The sequence below is a fragment of the Pholis gunnellus genome, assembly GCF_910591455.1.
Source record: "Pholis gunnellus genome assembly, chromosome: 12".
Lineage (NCBI taxonomy): Eukaryota > Metazoa > Chordata > Actinopteri > Perciformes > Pholidae > Pholis > Pholis gunnellus.
The window spans coordinates 9,931,708-9,951,073 of record NC_136539.1 but is presented as its reverse complement, the minus strand read 5'-3'; the positions used below and the strand labels follow the sequence as shown (position 1 = coordinate 9,951,073).

Sequence of the window (19,366 nt, the reverse complement as noted above, 5' to 3'; positions counted from 1 at the left end):
TATGATATAATTAGGGAAGGCAATATGTGTGTGCGCGTGTGAGAGAGTGTGATGCATTTCTACTCTTGTTGTTTAGTGGAAGTGAAAAGGCAGAGGACTTGTGCAGTACGAGTCTTTATTTGCAAATAATCTAGTGAGACGAGTCAGACATCAGATTTCATTTCTCATACAAATCAGCTGCCTCAAAACATTACTTGTAAAAAATGTAAATAGCATTGAACATCGCCTCTGCTCTATAACTAATACAGGGATGATGATGATGATGGAGAGAAAGTGTTGGGTTATACTTCCAGAGCAGCTGTGGAGTACGGTGGGTAATGCCAGCTGCATGGCATGTGTCCCACTAAACAGACTATCACAGTCAGTAGTAGTCGTAGTTGACATCGGCGCCGTGTCTCTGAGAACCAGGGTCACGCGGGCCGATGGGGGCGTTTTCATCATAGTGGTGCTGACGCCCCTGGTCAGTGGAGCGAGCCTGGTTCATCCAGTACAACAGATCAGTCTCCAGCCTCTGGGGAGGAAAGAGGAAAAAAAACACACACACCACAGATGTGACTCGTTAGACTTCTCAGGCTCAACAAACGTGACGCTAATAAGACGGAGGCAGCCGATAAGGTGTCTACACGAAGCACGGCTTTGGCAAATCTATGCAGAAAATACAAACCTTGAAAAGGCCATTGCTTTCACAGCTTTGGCCTTTTCAAGGGCTCAACAGCAAATGGCGCACACGGGTGTCGTAAATGGTACTGTGAGAGAATCACTGCTACAATGGCTGAATAGAAAATGCTTTCTGTCAGCGAGGTCATTTTGTGCACTTCGCGCCTTTTTTTTTTTTTTCTTTTCTGCTCATATCTGTTCCCTCCAATCCTAGCTATCCCTGCTGAATTCTACATGACAGTCGCTGACCTGAGAGACAGCTGAAACTGGCTCTAAGTGGAGATGTGAGAGAGGGAATTCATGCTTTGCCGATGCCGTTTGTATTTATTCGGTCACTCATGACGGCAACTTTGTGCGGATGAATGTGCCTTTTGAAAAGATTATCGTTTAGACATCAAAACAAGATTACAGCTTTCCACCAGTTTTCCACCTTTTTGTCATCCACTTATCTAAGAAACATAAAGATCAAAATTACTACATTTTTATTGTCCGCTTTATCTGTTTGTGTTTTTGTGTGGTCTGTGTTCAGCCAGGTTTAAAGCCCCGCTGAGAGTTTACAATCTGCTTCATCAGATTGTCCGGGTGTGGTTTGATCAGTGCCTGGCAACGTCTGCAAACAACCCCACAAGTGTCAACACATCTTGGTTTAAATATTGCTCAATCTCAATAGAAATGCCAAGAAATACGAACAAGAAGGAATGGTTATGACATCATCGTGACACCATTCTAATTTAGCAAGGACCAGTACAACGGTCTAGATTTAGAGAAGCATGTCAAATCTGGAGAGCAGCGTCACCTCCTGACAATAATAGGAAACTTGGCCCTCGTGAATATTGTTCCATATCGTTAAAAATGTGATGGTTGGTTAGTCACCGACGACCGAGATGCTGAAGTACAATCAAATCCATGTAGAATACTAGCGGTGTGGCACAAATGTGAGTTCAGTGACTTCATGATTTTTCCTTTTTTTTTTTTTTTTTTTATATGTTTTTTGATATGATTATTTGACACATTTTTCCACCTGAGGCCCGCCCACTCCAAACCAGAGAGAAGAGCACAGAGAGACATGAAATAAAGTGTTTCAACTTAAGCAGAACATATTTAGATTGTATTTATTTTACTCATTGATTATAGCAAGAAACTGACTAAGAGCATCACGTGCTGGGTACATGCTCCAAAAACAAACAAACAGGGTGCATTATGGGAAGTGTAGGATTCATTTATTTAAAAGCTCTGCCTCTGAGTGAATCACGTAATGGTTGTTTGTGTTTCTGACTGTCTCTGCTTTTGGTGCGTGCGAGAAAAGCTTCAGGAGTTCAGAGGAGAAACGGACACTACCCACCTGCTCGTCAAATCCCATGTACATAAACTGAGCAATCCACTGCTGCACGTCTGGTCTACTGCGATCCCAAAGGTTCCTCTTTGTTCTGCTCAGTTTTGCCAGGAACTGCTGGGCTTCAGAAGAGGGGACGGCGACAGAGGACTTTGAGGGGGCAGCAGCAGCTCCTGCTACTGGAGGGGAAGCACAACCGGGCAGAAGAATGAAAGGGCATTTCCCAAAACCTCTTTTACTGGAGTTGATCTTTGTATCAGCAGTATGATCACACTGTGAAGTAAACATGTTACCATCTCTTGTCTTTATGATCTTGAGCAAGCTGCTGTTACTGGATACATCTGTAAGAGGAGAGTCAACAGAGCTAATGAGCTGCAGTACCATTCTTCATGTCGGGTAAGTTAGACTCTTGTCGTATACAACGCAATTAAATCAGCTGTCATAAACGTCAGTCACAATGTTTACATTCAGTTAGTAAGTTGTAGGTTTTGGTCCGTTATGGGCAAGATGTTTAAGGCGACTCGTATAAAGATGGTTCATCAAAACTCTCCATGTTCTGATTTTCTCATTATTCTGTTGGCACTGCTGCACATTTTCTGATTTTTTTATTATAGATGAAAATATAATTGTGCGTCGTTTAATGAGTTGGCAACATACATCCAATCAATTCATTGTCACTGGCGGACGGTGTACAGTAGGATATCTTCGGCTCAACTCTAACTGTGGACGATTTGTATATTGTCATTTGTAATGTTTCTATTTATCTTACCTGCCTGGGGACTTATGGATGAAATTAGCATTCTTGCTAACTCCGGCCTGTTTACATCTTGTTATTTTTTTACCAGTGTTCATTAGCGTGCTCTGTCCTTCTCACATAAACAAAAAGTGAAATAATAAACATAACAACAGTGTAATTTAATTACAATAATAGAAGCCGACGTGGTGTTCACTGTGATGGGAATTCCCATAAATTAAACACATTAAAGAATAGCAATACATTCAAATGCTTTGAAAAGTGGGCAGCTGAAAAGTAAATTGTACTGATTAAAAGTAATGTGGATAAAACTATGCTTATGGACTTTTCAATCTGTTCTTTTGTGCTGTAATGAGTCCATATTTTCCCTTTACTGTTTCTTCATTTTTCCCCGTCTGTCTGCTTTTTCCTTTTCATCTCTTCTAACACCGAGCATTCTCTTAAATAACAGCAAGGATCTATTTAGCAGGTTTAAAAAAAAAAGCAAAGCAGGAGAAAAGAGCGAGATTGAGCTCACCTCTAAGAGCAATGAATGTCAGCAACACAGCCAGCCCCATTAACCGCAAATAGAGCCGCTGGGATGCCATCGTGTATCCGCTCAGAGTCTTAACATTAAAAGCAACAACTGTTCGTAAAACTGCTGCACATCCAGAGCGAAGAGTGGGCGGCAACCCAGACTTTCCAAGTTGAAACTTGCCTATGGGGGTGGAATGTCGTCTACCTCCTCGCCTGCAGGCTGCAGCTGGGAGATATTCCACTCTTAAATGAATTTTCATGTGTGTCCAAGGTACTTTTCCATCTCCCATATGTGCAACAGTACATGAGCGGCAGTGGGAAGGAGGAAAAAGCAGAGCTCCTATTTACCGGACTATGGTTTGTCACGCACTTTGCTCTGGGAAAAGATTCAGGATTGCAATTTATCAGTCTCAGGAGTCTAAATACCAGCCAAGAATATTAAACAGCTTTCTTTCTTTTTTTTCTTCAGGTACCAAGTTTAAAAAGTGATGCTGCAGATGAAGCTGAATGCAGAGTGACTTTAAACATATTTCAGTCTAATTGTTTTCACAATGTAATGCTCCAGCTAATCCTCCCCTTGGGTTATGAATGAATAACCTTTAGTCCAGGCAGATACCACTGTTCTCCACTTCCTCCACTTCAGCTGACGAAGTGCACGTCGCCATTCGAACTGGGCTGTTGCAGCCATAAGCTACTGGTCATACCAGACCAAGAAAGGCTGTAGTTGCAAACTGCTGAGTGCATTCAATTGCGCAAGAGAGTGTTTTATTTCTTATAAATTCAACTTTTCATTTTTTAAAGGGAAGACTTTATACTTTAACGACTGGATCACAACCGTTCTGACACTACGCTGATTGATAAACTGTTACTTTATAGAGGTTTCATTCAGAAAGTCTCACTCGACGGGGCTTGAACTTGTAATACGTTTGAATGCGTCTGTGTGTGTCACAGGGGGAAAGCGTTTGGTTTGGAACTACAAACAGTCTCTCTGTCTCTCACAGGCTGAGCTGGAATGCAGGAAGCCCAGAAGCTGGCAGAGGATTGCACCACTTTCATGAAGGATTTGGAAAGAAGGTGAAGTGAGCCACATGACAAAAGACAGAAAGACAGAAAGAGGTGGAAGGCCTAAGAATGCAGACAGAGGATGATTACGTTTGTCAAACTCTTGCTATTGTCATTTCATCAATGAGGCTCTGGTAAAAGTGGCTACATCCTCTTTTTAGAGGCTCTTTGCAGCCCTTTTTCTCTCTCCAGCGCTCACACACTGGGCACTGAAGAGAACAGAGGTCAACTCATTTTGAAGTGGAATGAACTGGATTGATTATTCAAGTGCTCTTGTGGCAAGGCTGATGTGCTGCAAGGCTGATGTGCTGCAAAGCTCAGCAAAAAGGCACAAATCGTCGCTTTTGATTGCCAATTGATTGCTATGAAAAGGAAGGCTCGCTGCCACCTACAAATCGAACGCATCATCTGGCCTTCAGTTTTTTGTTCCCATGTGCAAACGTACTGTGCCACACACTGCGCCGGAAAGAAGAGACTCGCATTCAGGCACAAAGCTTTTTCTGTTGGCTCTCAAAAACATGAAATTATCTCCGTCAGAGCCTTCTTGGACAAAGATAATTTGTCATATGTTTGTTTGTTACCCCAGGAGTGTGTGAATCGAAACACCGTGAGATCAGAGATACACATTTGTTCCTCTAAAACTTAAACTTTGCTCCAATTTCCTCTTTTTGTTCCTTCACACCAGTCGGTTTGTCTCCAGCTTCCATCTTTCGCCTCCTACTTGACTTGAGTTGACAATCTTGAGTGTGCTGCACACAGCTTCCCACATGCCCCTCCAAGTTCCCACAAACACTCCTCACTCGAAACACAAATCCCAAAGTCAAAATCGGACTAGAATGAAAGCCTTTAATTACCTTAAAGATGTGCGAATGTAAACATTTTCAATTTAGATTTTCCATTTAACCCTAATGTTCTGTTTGAGACCCCCCCCCCCCACCCTCTTCAACCACTCAATAAAGACACTTATATTAGTCTACAAACTGCTATTGATCGTCTTAACTGTGAACATCTAACCAGGTGTTAAAGGGGACTTCCACTCCGTCTCTCCTCTGCCTCACTCCTCAGCTTGGGAGTCGGACTCTGGACTATCGTAGCCCAGCTCGCTGCCGACGGGAAAGTGAGCCCAGACGGTACGAGCCAGGTCCTGCACCCCGTCGTGACCCCAGCCACCCGAAAAAGTCTTGACGCCCACAGGCCCCCAGTATAGGGCAGGCTTAGTCCCTCCCTCTCGCCTCTTCTGCCGCCGGCATCGCTCTCCTCTGCTCCTGTCAAAGCATGAAATGGCAGATGGCAGAACGAGGCGAGAACATTATTTCACACCTTGTCCATCATTTCAGAACGAATGTGTATTTCAATGTCCCGTCCATTCATGTGTAATGGCGTGTATGAGCTGCTGACATACCTGTCGGAGACAGGAGAAGAAAATAGAGGAGCACAGACATGTAGAGAGCATGCATGCTTTCAGGAACTAAAAGACAGAACACAAAAGGATTGACCCCGAAAAAAGTAATTGCATACTTTAAGAGAAATGTGTGTGTGTGTGTGTGTGAATGCAGGTGGTGCATAAAGAACATCTGAGCATCATCAGAATATGTAGAACATGATGTACTGTAATGCTGAAATGTAATATTCTCAGGAGGAAAACTGCTGCAGGCTACGTATCTGAGAATAAAACCCATGTGTGAAGAACATGTTTGCTTCATCAATATCATCTTCTGTCTCGTCTTACCGGATCAGTGGAAGATTACTTGCTTGTGGTCCTGTCCCTCGTCCTTCTGTCTCAGACTGATCTCAGGATGACGACTGCATCTGGATTAGAGGAAGAGAGGGAAGGCGGATATGTTTGTTTTTCACATATTGCGTCTTTACACCTGCCTCTGTCCAAAGTACTTCAGGGAGCCCTTTTCACTTCCGTCATGTCCATTTGCTTTGTATAGAAGGATATAACATATTTTCTAGCCACAACGTGTAAGAAATGTCCTTACGTGTTGTTAATATGTTGTGTATGCAGACACTGGCCCTCAATCTCCTTTATTACCTTTGCTACGATATATATTTTTTTCTGTTGTCAGGAGCTCAGTGTGAGCTTTGTCCTTGAGCTGCTTAGATTTTATTTATTTATTTCCAGGTGTAAAAGGAGAGAAAAGCAAAAGGTAGAATAAAATCGGATGAAAAGAAGTTTGTATCAGGCAGTTTTCACATCGTCTATACAGACAGACTGTGTCAACGTTCAGTGACAAAGTTATCAGGTTCACTCTATTCTGTGGATGTCTGCTTCTCTCCGAGTACATCGGCAGAGAGGGGAGGGAGTGATGGTTGAGTCTGTGTGTCTCTGTTGTGGGTCAGAGGAAGCGTTACTGTGCTTTCATTACAAACGGCACAGACTGTCGGCTTCCTCACAAAGTGCAGATGATCTTTTCCAGTGACAGTGTAACGGACAACGTTGGTGTTTTTCTCTTTTTCTTACAGGCAACTTACTGAAGGAATTAATGTTTCAAATTGCAAACATTTATTTTAAATGGGATCTGATTTAAAAAAAAACCTGTCGCATGAGTCGTAGCCTAACTGGTTTGTTTTGTGTTATTGAAAGGAAAATTAATGGAAAACTCAACAAAGCAGCCAATCTGAAAGGGGAGAGAGGCCCGGAGGGAGAGCGGGAGACTAACTGACTGCTACAAGCCTCATTTTTTAAAAAGTTGTCTTTGCCAAGATGAGCACTATTCACAGAAAGTTACAGGCAAACTAACTTGAGGGAAGATGCAAAAAAAGGATTTCATAAAGGAATGACAAATATTTCTTATGCAATAAGATTTAATTTCATCCTGAAAACAACCTAAATGGATTCCTAAAAGATCAAAGAGGTGTCTTTAACCCCCCAAAAATAAACACACTGTTGGGAATTACGTCTTCCCCTGTTTCTGATTGCATATTCAACTGAAGGCAAGTTGTTGGTCAGGCATACACTAGCTACTGGAGTGGTACTGTAGGCGGCCCGGTCACAACTCCGGGCACATCAGTGAGCTGACCGACTTCAAGGCTGTGGATTGAGAGCCGGTCGCTGGTCAGCATCGGGCTTCCTGGGGTTTTAAGGATGTTTTTTTGTCTTTCTTAAAGAGGAACAAATCCAATCCTCATAAAATGTCATTCCCGACCACACCGACCATTGCTGCTGCCTGTGAGTGACTGATAATCTTTCTTTTGAAGACAAACTCAGTCAGTCCATCAGAAAGCGCTGGCAGCTAAAGGTCCCCTCAGGATACGTTTCTGTGCTTTTGTGAGATTTGCTAGTAACAAGAAAAAGGGCTACCTGGGATTGAGGGAACATGCAGTACGTATAAATAAAAAGGAAAAGACAAGATAATAGCCACTTATTTCCATTAGTGTAAGTGTGCGTGGGAGCCCATCATGTCAAATGGTGAACCTTTAAGCTTGTAGCAGTCAGTTAGTCTCCCGCTCTCCCTCCGGGCCTCGCTCCCCTTTCAGTTTGGCTGCTTTGTTGAGTTTTCCATTAATTTTCCTTTTAATAACACAAAACAAACCAGTTAGGTTACGACTCATGCGACAGGTTTTTCTTATTCCCATTTTAAATAAATTTGCAAAGGAGAAACAACGGACTTGACACACTATTTTATGAAGTAATTAAGTGTTTGTTTCTAAACTGAGCTCATTGAAAATAGTTCTGCTCAAACAGGAAGTCAAACAGGCAACTGGATGACAGTAATGTGGATATTGAAAATGTGGACGGCTGGCAGGTGACTACGTAAGAAGCTCAACACTGCCATCGTGTGGATGTATAGGGTACTGCAGCCAACATTTAAGCGATAGTTTTGCAAGGTCAAAATACTTTCTCCTCCGTTGTTAAATACATCGTTTTGATCGGAAAATAACAAATAATGTTATCATGTGTTATTGTTCCCGTGACAGATGTAAATGTCGTTCCCAAACACTGAATAGTAATTGAATATCTTCCAAAAGATACATTTTCTCAAATATAGTACATAAACCACAGTACTGCTGAGGTGTGACTTTCTGTGCTGTGACTTAAGACTTTCTTATGACATACTACTGTGACTTTTTTTCACGACACACAATACTATGGCTTTTTTTATGAAATGGACTATGACTTTTTACAACTTTTTTTATGACGTGCTATACTATAATCTTTGACATATTTTACTGTGACTTTTTATGATGACATACTATACTGTGACTTTTTTACAACATACTACATCTATGACTTTTTAAATACATATTGTACTATGACTTTTAATGACTTTTTGATGTCGTACTATACTATAATTTTTTTTCAACAAACTAGACTGACTTTTTTACAACATACTATACGATGACTGTTTTTGACTTTTTTATGACAAATGGTACTATGACTTTTACTGACTTTATCACATACTATACTTTAACTTTTTATGACTTTTTTACGACATAATATACTATGACTATACTGTGACATTTTTTAATTGTCTTCATTTCTTCATTCTTTTTTAAGACATGCAATATAATTACTGCTGCTCGCAGCATTGTTGAGAACCAGTTATCACATGTTGACTCCAGGGAAGTGAGGAAGAGTTTTTTCGTTTGTTACGTTAGTATATACAGTATAGTATATTCTGTAAATGCCTGCTGCGCACGACATGCCCGACTCTCTCTGGTGACACATCGGGCAGATGTAGCTCATGTCGTGGAGCGTGTCAGCCATTAAACGTAGGGTCGATCATTCAATCTGTGGCTCATTCTGTCCACCTCTGGAGTCCTTGAGTGAGACACTGAACCCCGAATTGCTCCTGATATGCGTGTTTATCTGGATAAAATTGTAACGTAGGAAAAAGTATCTTCCTAATGAGTGCCAGTACAGGTAGGAGGGAGGCACAACAACCAGCAGGATAGTAAAGAGGACAACCAATCACACATTTCAACACGTGTCATTTTAGTATTTTTCAAAAAGATTTATTGAACAAAAGTATTTAAATTCTCATCACGTTGTCAGTGATACAGTACCATAGTTTGATCTCAGCGATTCATATATGCACGTCATCTTATTTTTTTTTATATATACATACAGTGGAGACAAGAATTAAATAACAATGCTCAATAACATTCAGATATATCATATAAAAGCTGAGGACCCCATGATCAACAACACTTCCATTGGTAAACAAACGCACAAAAGAAAAGAAAATAGACGAGTAGCATGTTTGGTAGGCCTAGAATACTCTTGTCATTATAGACCAGATTTGTATATTTGGTTTCTTGCAGTAAAGGATTACTCGAATTATAAATTGACTGTTTAGCCCGGCTCCCTTAGCTACTGTCGCTCCGCTTGTTCAAAGTCCTGGTCATGCGCAGCACATGCAGCTTAAGATGCTATTGACAGCAGTTTACCAGTCATTTCTGAAACAACTATATTAGCCGGAGGCACACATCCTGTCCAGGCGTCTCATTTCTAGCCAGCAACATTCAATATCTTAAATGACAACTGTCGCGGGAAGATGTTGTGAGCTAACGAGCCAAGCTAATTAACGGTGGGCTCCTGGGCCTTGGAGGAAGAAGGGTCCATCTGCATTCTTACAGGCTACACAGCACACCCGCGTACACAGAACTGCCATGTCGAGTTTACAGTTGCTAAGCTACGATTGGACAATTGCTGTTGTGGGGAGGGGTTTAGAGGACCGGTTTCACGAATGAGTAGTATCATGAAGTATTTCCAAACTATTTGTTGACCTTTGAATGACGATGTGAGAAGTTTCAGTGTAGAGCTCAGGGCCATCCCGTCTCAGTTTCATTCATTATTTAGGTCTCAGTCGATCACTTAATGGTGTAGAAATATCTGTGTATCCGTGTGTAAAACAACACGTTTCTTAAAATTCTCTGAAATGACAAGATTCTCAAAAGATATCTTTGACAGATACTACACCAGAAGAGGTTCAATTTCATAACTGCATTCATTTGCAGGAGCACATCAAGTGTAGTTACTCAAACTTGTTACCAAAAAGGTTTTTTCGTTTTGTTTTTTTATTATTCATCAGTCAAGTATCTTCACGCAGCCACAGACACATACTGGAGAACAGAACAGAAACATGTCTAATGTGACACAATATAAAGCATGAGCACAGAGCTACAAATGAACGACAAGTATGGTGAGTGCAGTGCAGACCTGAAGCCAGTAGTACGGGTACAGGGTGGCACATTTGGTTACATTGATAGACATTCATCTCTACAGAAAATCAGAGGTCTCCCCTATTGCATTAATGCTCCCCAACCCCCCCCCCATATTACAGGAAGTATTGTATGCTCACTTTCAATCACTACTAAAGACTGTGGAGACAGAAACTATTTGTAAAGGTGACAGAAGACACAAATTCAAAATGGGGAGAACATGATGGAAAGGAATGATGAAAATTAGGAGAAAAAGGCAAGAGAGTGATTCTGGTCACTTTGTGAAGTCATTGTACGAGAGAACAGTGATTCAAACCTCCGGAGAGGAATTTAAATTATCTTAAAAAAAAAAAAGAAAAAAGTTAACTAAGGAACAAGGATTTCTTTTTAAAAATGAATGAAGAAAATAAAACAATGGCCAGCAATTTGACAAGTACGGTCCCTCAGAGGTCTTTCTTCCTGTGTGGATTAAGAGCAATGGTGTAACCTACAATGTGCGTGGTAGTAAACGGACAATATGTATGACATCAGATCATGGATGACATCTGGATGACATCCAGCCGACGGAGGATTATTATGCACTGTGCCGTACATGAAGGACATGCATGTAGCTGCCGTACATGAAGGACATGCATGTAGCTGCCGTACATGGACATGCATGTAGCTGCCGTACATGAAGGACACGCATGCAGCTGGGTAGTTCCTGACGCGGTGCTCGCCGTCTTGGTGTTAACTGCTCGGCCGGAGAGCTAGAAAGACTTTCACCTGATGAAACCACTGGAAGGCGACAGAGGAAAAGCTGGATGTCGTACGTACGCCACAGCGAGAGGCTCCAGAGCTAAGGCTCGAGTTAAGACAGTTAGGGGGTGACATTAGAATTATATGTGTATAGTGTGTGTGTGTGTGTGTGTGTGTGTGTGTGTGTGTGTGTGTGATCCAGTGTAGGCGTGAGGACGTGTGAATCACAACAGCGCTTTGACCAGGTACAGCTTCTCTCCATGTTCGCTGGTGAAGATGGGGGCCTTCTTGTAGTGCTCCACTAGTTCATCGATGGAGCTGAACTTGCGCTGGCCGATACAGTACACTCCCTCTGAGTGCTGCACTTTAAAGTGCTTATTCTTACCGGCCGCCTTCAGAGACACAGAGAAATCATTGGGCTGAAAATAAAGAGGGAGACAGTTGTTGATGTGGTTAGAAATGTGAAAGAGTGACTGAAAAAAAAAAAAACACAATGCAATGACATTTTAAGACGGCTTCACTCCAGCAGGTGGCAGTGTAGTCTCACTTTTAAAGATCTGGACCAGCATTTCTCAAACGGCAACATGTGACATTTTAAACCAGAAAAATGTAAAAAGTAAAGGGACTCTTTAAGACTACACTGTTGAAGGCTGAAGCACCTGAACAGAGGTGAGCACACAGTGTCACATGTTTTTTAATTACTTTTCCATTCCATTCAACATGTATACTTCAGAAAAAGGGTAGTCTTGTATATATTATTATAAACTAAACTTTTTTTTTGATTGATTTTGTTTCAATGCAACCTCGTTGTCTGCACCTGTCATTGTGATACAACATGTTAAACCTCTTCTTTCTAAACGTCTCTGATATTCCTCATCTACTGAACCAGCAGCAGATTGTCTTCCTGGTTTCTTTTCGTCATTTTAATCACAATTTTCATGTGAAAATGGCACAAATGGCCGCTTTGTGCCCAGAACACGCCCATCTCCGAACTCCACCTTCATTCTGATTCTCAGCTACACAAATGTAAAGTTGACTGCATCTAGCAAAGTTGCGTTGCTGTCGCGGTAACAAAAACTGTCCAGAGCCGACCTACATTTCCCAACACAGACCTTCCTCCTACTAACATCTATTAAATGTCCTCTTCTACCTCTTTTGGGTTTCTCCCAGCCTCCGTAATGCAACTCAGCCATGACTTCACCCCACAGACTCACCGATGACTCGCTGTCTCGCACGAGGAAGTCGCCCTCCTCTCCCCTCTCGTTGAGTGTGCACTCGGCCTGGTGTCTGGTGATGCTGCCGTAGTACCAGTCCCTCCCAGCGAACTTCCCCGAGCGCGCCGGAGCCACGGAGCGGTTCTGCGGGAGGCTCGGCGTAGAAGAGGGCGGGCCGGGCCGCTCGTCCAGCACCACCACATAGTTTTTAGGCACCAGGCCCACCGTGCCACGCGAATTCTTACACCTCCACCACTCGGGGTCGTTCTCGGGCTTCTCCACCACCTCCATGACCTCTCCCTTCTCAAAGTTCAGCTCCTCCTCTGTCACAGAGCTGAAGGGGTAGAGCGTTTGCACCGAGTGGAGCGCTGTACCGCGGCCACCGGCCCGCCCGTTGGCCAACAGAGTCCCTTGAGAGCCTCCCTGGTAATCTCCTTCCTCTCGGTCGTCAGCCCCACCGAGCTCCTCCAGGACATAATTGGAGGGAAACCAGCCCACGCGGCCCGCCTGACTGCCCCGCCACCAGCCGTCACTGCACTTCTCCATCACGATGACCCTGGTGCCCTTGACGAGGGTCAGCTCGTCCTCTCTCTCTCCCGTGTAGGCAAACTTGACTACGGCGGGGATGTTGAGGTCATAGATCCTCTCAGCAGCTCCTCCCCCTCCTCCTCCTCCTCCTCCCCCTCCCCCTCCGCCCCCGCTACCATTGGAGGGGTACTCCGTGTCCGAGCTGGGCGTTGGGGAAGCATCACGGGCGCTCGTCTTCCTCTTAGTTTTTCCCAAACCTGCAGCATGAACAGAAACAAAAGAGAGAATGTGACACAAATAGAGAACCAGATTTTTTCCTCCGATTTGCTTCGAATACATGTTTCACCTGCATTTATTGACTTTTCGGCCACACAACATTGACATATTATCACCTTATGAAGCTGATACGACACTCGTGTTAGTACACACTTCCAGCAGACATGATGCAACATGAGCATTCATCTGGAATCATGTTTGCGGAAGCAAGTCTAATATTCGGCTTTGTTTTCGGTCTCCTAAATGTCCCACTGTGTTCACCAGCTCGACGCTAACTTTTATCTACCTGTCGTTTGTTGCTGGGCAGAAAGTTTTCAGTAAGTTTTTCCACTGACAGCTGACTAACAGCTGCCTGATGAAGAGTGAACCTCACGGTTACGTTGCACGCTGGATAATCAAAACAATTAGCTGAGAAATGCTGAATTGCTCTGTAGAAATGAGGAGAGCTGCCGAGTCAGGCGATAAGTTCTCTTGGTTTGTCAATACAGGCAACCCCTTTTGGAAATACTCATTTAATCCATTGTTAGTATAAAACTACTCTGGTGACCTGCTTTTAGCTGCGACGACTGAAAGCAGGTTTTAGGAAGCAGGAAAGAGCCGGAGCTCCACGGGGAGACGAAGAGTTTAGGTCAGCAGGAAACTAATTGGAGGCTGCAAGTTGCACTCATGGACCCTCAGAAGCACAAAAACTACCGTAGACATACAGGATACAGGACATCCCATGAGAAACCTCAGCGGTGAAGGACAGATCGATACTCTTGATAACAGAATTAACACATCCACTTGCCCTGAGCGCCCCGTGTCTTTCTACTCAAAACACAATGAAACGAAAGCTTGCCATCTAGTTGGTATTCCGGCGACACCGTCTACACACCGTGTACACATCTGTGCTAATCAAAAGGCTGAAAATAGGTGGTGAAGACGGGGGGAATGAAAAGTGGAGCACGCACCACGGGCTTGATAATGACAAGCGCATCCCGGATCAAAGTCTGCTCCTGCCTTTACCTGTCTGTCTTTTCCATCCGTGTGCTTTCAAAGACGCCTTTAAACACGTGTTTGCACACTTCAATGAGGCCGTAAGTTTCTAAAGTCTCTCAGCTGAACACAACCAAGGAGGTGCCCTCTTCAAAAATGAGAATGATACTCTGTGTGGCCGTTCACTTGACAATTGAGGCTCACGTGTGCGACTAATAACCCACTTCTTGACAGCTAATCACCAGCTTTTCCCACAGAGCCCTGCCGAAATGCCACAGAAATGTCACTGCAGAGTACAACACTTTACGGTGGTTTGGAAAACGGCTGGGTTCACACAGAGTGGCATGAAAGTTGTTGGCAGGGAAGAGGAGGAAGAGGAGGAGGAGGAGGAGGAGGGCTGTGAAGAAAGACGAGGAGTCCCTTGGCAGCTGTTTCTCACACAAACATTAGACCGAGCACATCAGAGGCCACAGCTGACAAAAAAAAAAAAAAAAACGCAAAGAAAAAAAAAAAGGGGGCGAGACAGGAATACCAAGCAGATCATGTTTATGGATAGCAGTGTGCATCCAACATATCTGATAGCTGTGTGCGTGATTCTGTTTCCCCCCAAGTTCTCGCGAGACAAAGACAAAAGGCCGAGTCTTGAGCCTACTTCAGGTGATCTCCCTTGGGGGAAAATAAAATAGACCCGTCGCTGCCACGAGTTAACGAAGTGACACACTCTCAAGAAGGCAGCGAACACACACGCGCACGCACTCGTTTGCGCAAAAGCGAAAACACTTTAACGCACACACACACACCTCTTCACTCATTTCCACTTCAAGGCGCTGGCCTGCTGGCTAGAGCAGCAGCAGGCTATTCCCTCCTCCCACACATTCACTCCCAACCTTCACCTACCTCTTCATCTGGAGGAAGGAGACTAGATTTTCCAGCCCAGAGGACTTCGAGTGAGCCGATAGAAGCCTCGCCGACTGCAGCATATTGCTTCACTATATAGCTTACAGTTGTGGAAGTTACTGTAGACCAACCCCCCCCCCACCAGACATATTTAAGAACGCAGTAATGGAGTAAATGAAGAATCAGCGCCGTGTCAGCGACTGCTGTGATTTCTAAAGAGTACTTTGAGTGAATCACAGATGAGCTATTTGAATAGCACTGGTGCTCTCTTCTCACTGTTCCACAAGTGTCACTTGGTCTATACTTACACACTTAATGTATTACTCCGTGTGTAAAACCAGTAAAACCTGCCAAAAGGCTCGCGGAGACAAGAACTTCAAATGGAATGCCTAAAGCAGCAGCCTCTCAAGCGTGCAAGCGCAGAATTTCGGGGGGGAAAAATGACGTGTACGAATTAGAAGATGAATGCTTCAAACATCTTAAACCCCAACTAATCACGTCCTTTTACGCCTCCTTCTAAAAAACACACACCGGCAAGTATATAACAAACACAACAATTACTATAAACGTTTGAATAAAACTTCAGATTTGCGCGCCGCTGCACTGACTGTCATGCTGAGAGCTTAAGAGTCTACAGCCATGCAGGTTACGTGACGCTGTAGATAATGTGTGTGTGTATGTATATATATATATATAGACAGATCATGTATAGTCAGAGGATTTTGGGGCTCTAGCAGAAATCTAAGCTCTGATCAGGAGCTTTCTGAGAGTTACTGTCGACCACATATTCTGCTTTACACAGCTGCACATTTTTGCCTCCTTTCGCAGCTCATTTGAGCAGGAAATGGGGCTTTTTTTTCGGACAACACTTACAACAACCATTTTCATTTGACAGTACGTAAAATAGACTGTCGGGGTGTATAATGATTTTTGACCCAAGTCGCCTCACATTCACCCACACACACACACCCACGCAGGCGTCATGTAGACTCTCAGGTGCCCAGCAGTCTAACTTGCCACTTCGTTGTACTGGTAAGTACTGGCCCAGTTTCAGCAATGAGCAGAACTTTTGCTGAATCACTTCATCCATTCCGGTCTTTATTTCCTGTGAGAGGAAACTGGGACACAAAACAGCGTGGAGCCATTTACAATTCAATTCTGCCTGGATGAACGTCGACGATGCAACACGCTGAAGCACAGGAAATAAGGAGGAAAGCTGGAGAGGCCAGGAATCACAAGACTGTCTGCAACTTACCGACGAGCCGGAAAAGGAGAGAAAAGAGACCACAGAGCGGGATGAAGTCATCCCGCTCTCAGCCAATCAGATTCTCTATTCAACTGTGTGAGTAAGTTCCATTAGGCCCTGACCTCACCTACTGCTCATCACCTCATCAGGAAAATGTTCTTGCCTATTGGATTTGATCGGGCTTTTAACACTAAAGAGCTACTGGCTGGAAGAAAACTACTTAGACTGAAATGGAATTAGGCCGTAATGTTGTAGTCGATACGTAACAAAGTCAGGCACAGAGGGGTAATCTATCACTCCAACACGACCATTTGCCTGCTGATTTCTCCACTAATCAATCTCCTGATCATAAAAAAAAGCGGAGACCTACAGTGACAGAGAACGGGGTTGATGGGATCAGTGTGGAAGTGCGTGTGTGTGTGTGTGTGTGTGTGTGTAGAAGGGGGGGGGGGCATGTTTTCTCTGCACACTATGAACTCTGGTGAGGGTGACAGTGGCAGGCTGTACCACGCTGGCCCTTATAAAGCTGCAGAGTTTCCCTGAGGGCTGGTATCCACACAGCCCCCCCCCCCCCCCCCCCCTACATCCCTCTTTACTCTCGCCTCCCCCTCAACTCTAAATATGTCTGCCTTTCAGGGCCACAAAGTTACTATTTGTATTACTAACGAACTTCTTGAGCATTCTCTTCCTCGACCAGCCGTACAAGAAGTGTTAACTAATGCTGGAAAATGTCAAAACGGAGGAGTTTTCTGTGCCACGCTCCAGACTGAAGAAAGTGGAGCAAGCTGATCATTTTTAACTTGATTCTTTCATTCTTGACTCGACCTATATTATATACCAGAACCCAGTGGCGGGCCGTGGATTTTATACCTGGGCCTTCAGTGCTGCTCTCCACTTCTAATAACCTCATTATGACGTCACAGCTACGGTTATTTGTTTCGTGTAAAAGCCGCATATTCACATAACACTGCAACATTTGACAAATGAAATAAATGTGCAGATACATGAATACGAGCACATATTATACGCTGCGTCATTAACGGACAATATAGTCCAAATCAATGTAACACAATGACAAACTCACAAGAGCAGTCGCATATATTCATATGACAACAAAGCAACAAATCAATCCAGCAGACCTGCAGCGGATCCACGCATTCCACCACACGAGCATGAGCCATTCAAATACTATTCATAAAAACGCCACGATTGACAAATGAACAGTAGAGGTAAACAAACGAAGTTCACTTACCAAATGCTGTCTATGCTGACAAAGAGTTTAATCCCAGTACATCAGTTCCAGTAAGAAGTCCAACCGGATCCGCCGCCGGTCGGTTGTCCGTGGTCCGCCGCTGTTCGGTCGTCGTTTTCGACCGACGTTCGGTTGTCTTCCGCTGCCGGTCGCTTGTCCGTCTTCCGCGGCCGGTCGGTGGGCCGTTTTCCGCCGCAGTTCGGTGGTCGTCTTCGGCCGTCTTCGGCCGTGGACCGGCGAAGGGCGGGCCGCGGTTGTGAGTTGTAGATCCACTGGAGTCTCTCCAAAAGTACCGACGCTCAGTTAAAATGAAACACATTCCCAGCCATAATATGTGCAACGCTTCTGACGCTGCATACAAATCCTTTTCCTGGCTGGTCAGGGCTGCTAGCTGTGGGGTCATTTCTTACTGTCCAGTTTGTTCAGAAATGTCCTTCTTGAGAAAAGCGTTCCCAGTAACTCCGCCACTAAATCCGTTTCTCCTCCTTCCGCCATTTCATATTAAAAAAACAAAGCTAGGTAAAATGTCTATCAAATATTTCCACTTGAACTCTGTCTGCTACAAAGCTCTGCTAGCAATCATGTTTCGCGGGCACATAGTCACGTGCCCGCCCACTGACCAATCACAGCACACTCTGCACCTTGCTGGCAGAGAGGCATCTGGACTCTGAGCTGACGTAACTTGGCCTGCAAACCGCTCTGGTGCGGCCATGAATCCCAAACGAAAGATCTGATTGGTTGAATCAACAATATCGTCCCCATTCAATTTAAACTGCACATGCCAGCACTGGGTGAGTCTGCAGGCTGGGGCCTCCCTTCTTATTAGAGACACAGAGGTGAAATCTGATTGGATAAAAGCTCTACTTAAAACAAGCTGCACTGGAAGCAGAGCAACTGAGGAGCACAGTAGCTGTGCAATGAGAAAATAAGATAATGGGAAAAATATTTGTATAAATTATAATACATATAAGAAAAAATTAAATGTATTTAAGAAAAAATATTAAATTATAAAATAGCTATAACTTTGTGATTCTGTTTAGGCCAGCAGAGAAGGCTTTGCAGGCCCTGACGGCCCGCCACTGCCAGAACCTCCCAGTTTAGCGGACATCTACAACTGATGCCGTCTCATTCTGCCGGGGCTGCTTTTTGTCCGTCAACGTCCGCGGCAGGCGTCTGTGCTCTAATGGCGATTATTAAGGGATTCAGTAAGCGACCTCTGGTGACGTTGTGCCTCCACCTCCAAATTCAAAAATCATAAAATGAAATGATTTCATATGCGGCGAGGAAGCCTTATGAGACCGTTTGTCTCACTAGCAGTCCTGATGAATTAAACCAATTTCATGAGCCCCGAGTGAACATCAACGGAGACGTTTTAACGCCGCGGCTGACGGCTTAGAGGTGACTGTTTATTCCAGACAGCTGCACCAAAGAGCTCATCGGGAAACACCGAAATAGCAACGCACAAGATAATTGTGTTGGGAAATGGTTAAAGCCACTGCTTGCGGACATGTGGGGGAGCTACATGCATCTCACACACACACACACACACACACACACACAACAGCAAGCTCTGGTTTTATACTACATGTCCATATCACTCTTGTACTAAAGAGACATGTGCATTGATTAAAGCATCATATTAGTATTGTTTAAACTAAAAGACATTTACGGACACATTTATCATTAAAACAAGAAGCCTATTTTGAAACTTACATGAAATGTCTCTTATGCGTTTCTCTGCGACTAC

General features: G+C 44.0%; 2 protein-coding genes across 3 annotated transcripts in view; both read right to left on the bottom strand.

The window, feature by feature from the left end:
• Positions 1–33: 33 nt before the first annotated feature.
• Positions 34–3,379, bottom strand: ecrg4a (ECRG4 augurin precursor a). Of its 2 annotated transcripts, none has more exons than XM_079169588.1 (4): positions 3,262–3,379; positions 2,284–2,331; positions 2,000–2,166; positions 34–511 (listed from the first exon to the last, which is right to left on the bottom strand). In XM_079169588.1, exons 1-4 carry the CDS (start codon positions 3,329–3,331, stop codon positions 362–364), a joined length of 435 nt encoding a protein of 144 aa, XP_079025714.1. In that variant the 5' UTR covers positions 3,332–3,379; the 3' UTR covers positions 34–361. The 2 variants fall into 2 exon arrangements, with proteins under 2 accessions (XP_079025714.1, XP_079025713.1); XM_079169587.1 differs by having other exon boundaries at positions 90–511; positions 2,000–2,169.
• Positions 3,380–9,274: 5,895 nt separating this feature from the next.
• The window catches only part of nck2a (NCK adaptor protein 2a), a 33,008-nt gene continuing 22,916 nt past the window's right edge, over positions 9,275–19,366 (bottom strand). Inside the window, exons 3-4 of the mRNA XM_079169560.1 lie at positions 12,446–13,230; positions 9,275–11,650 (exon numbers count right to left, since the gene is read on the bottom strand). Coding sequence (XP_079025686.1) covers positions 11,456–11,650; positions 12,446–13,230 — 980 coding nt within the window. The 3' untranslated portion in view covers positions 9,275–11,455. The remainder of the gene's footprint in view (positions 11,651–12,445; positions 13,231–19,366) is intronic.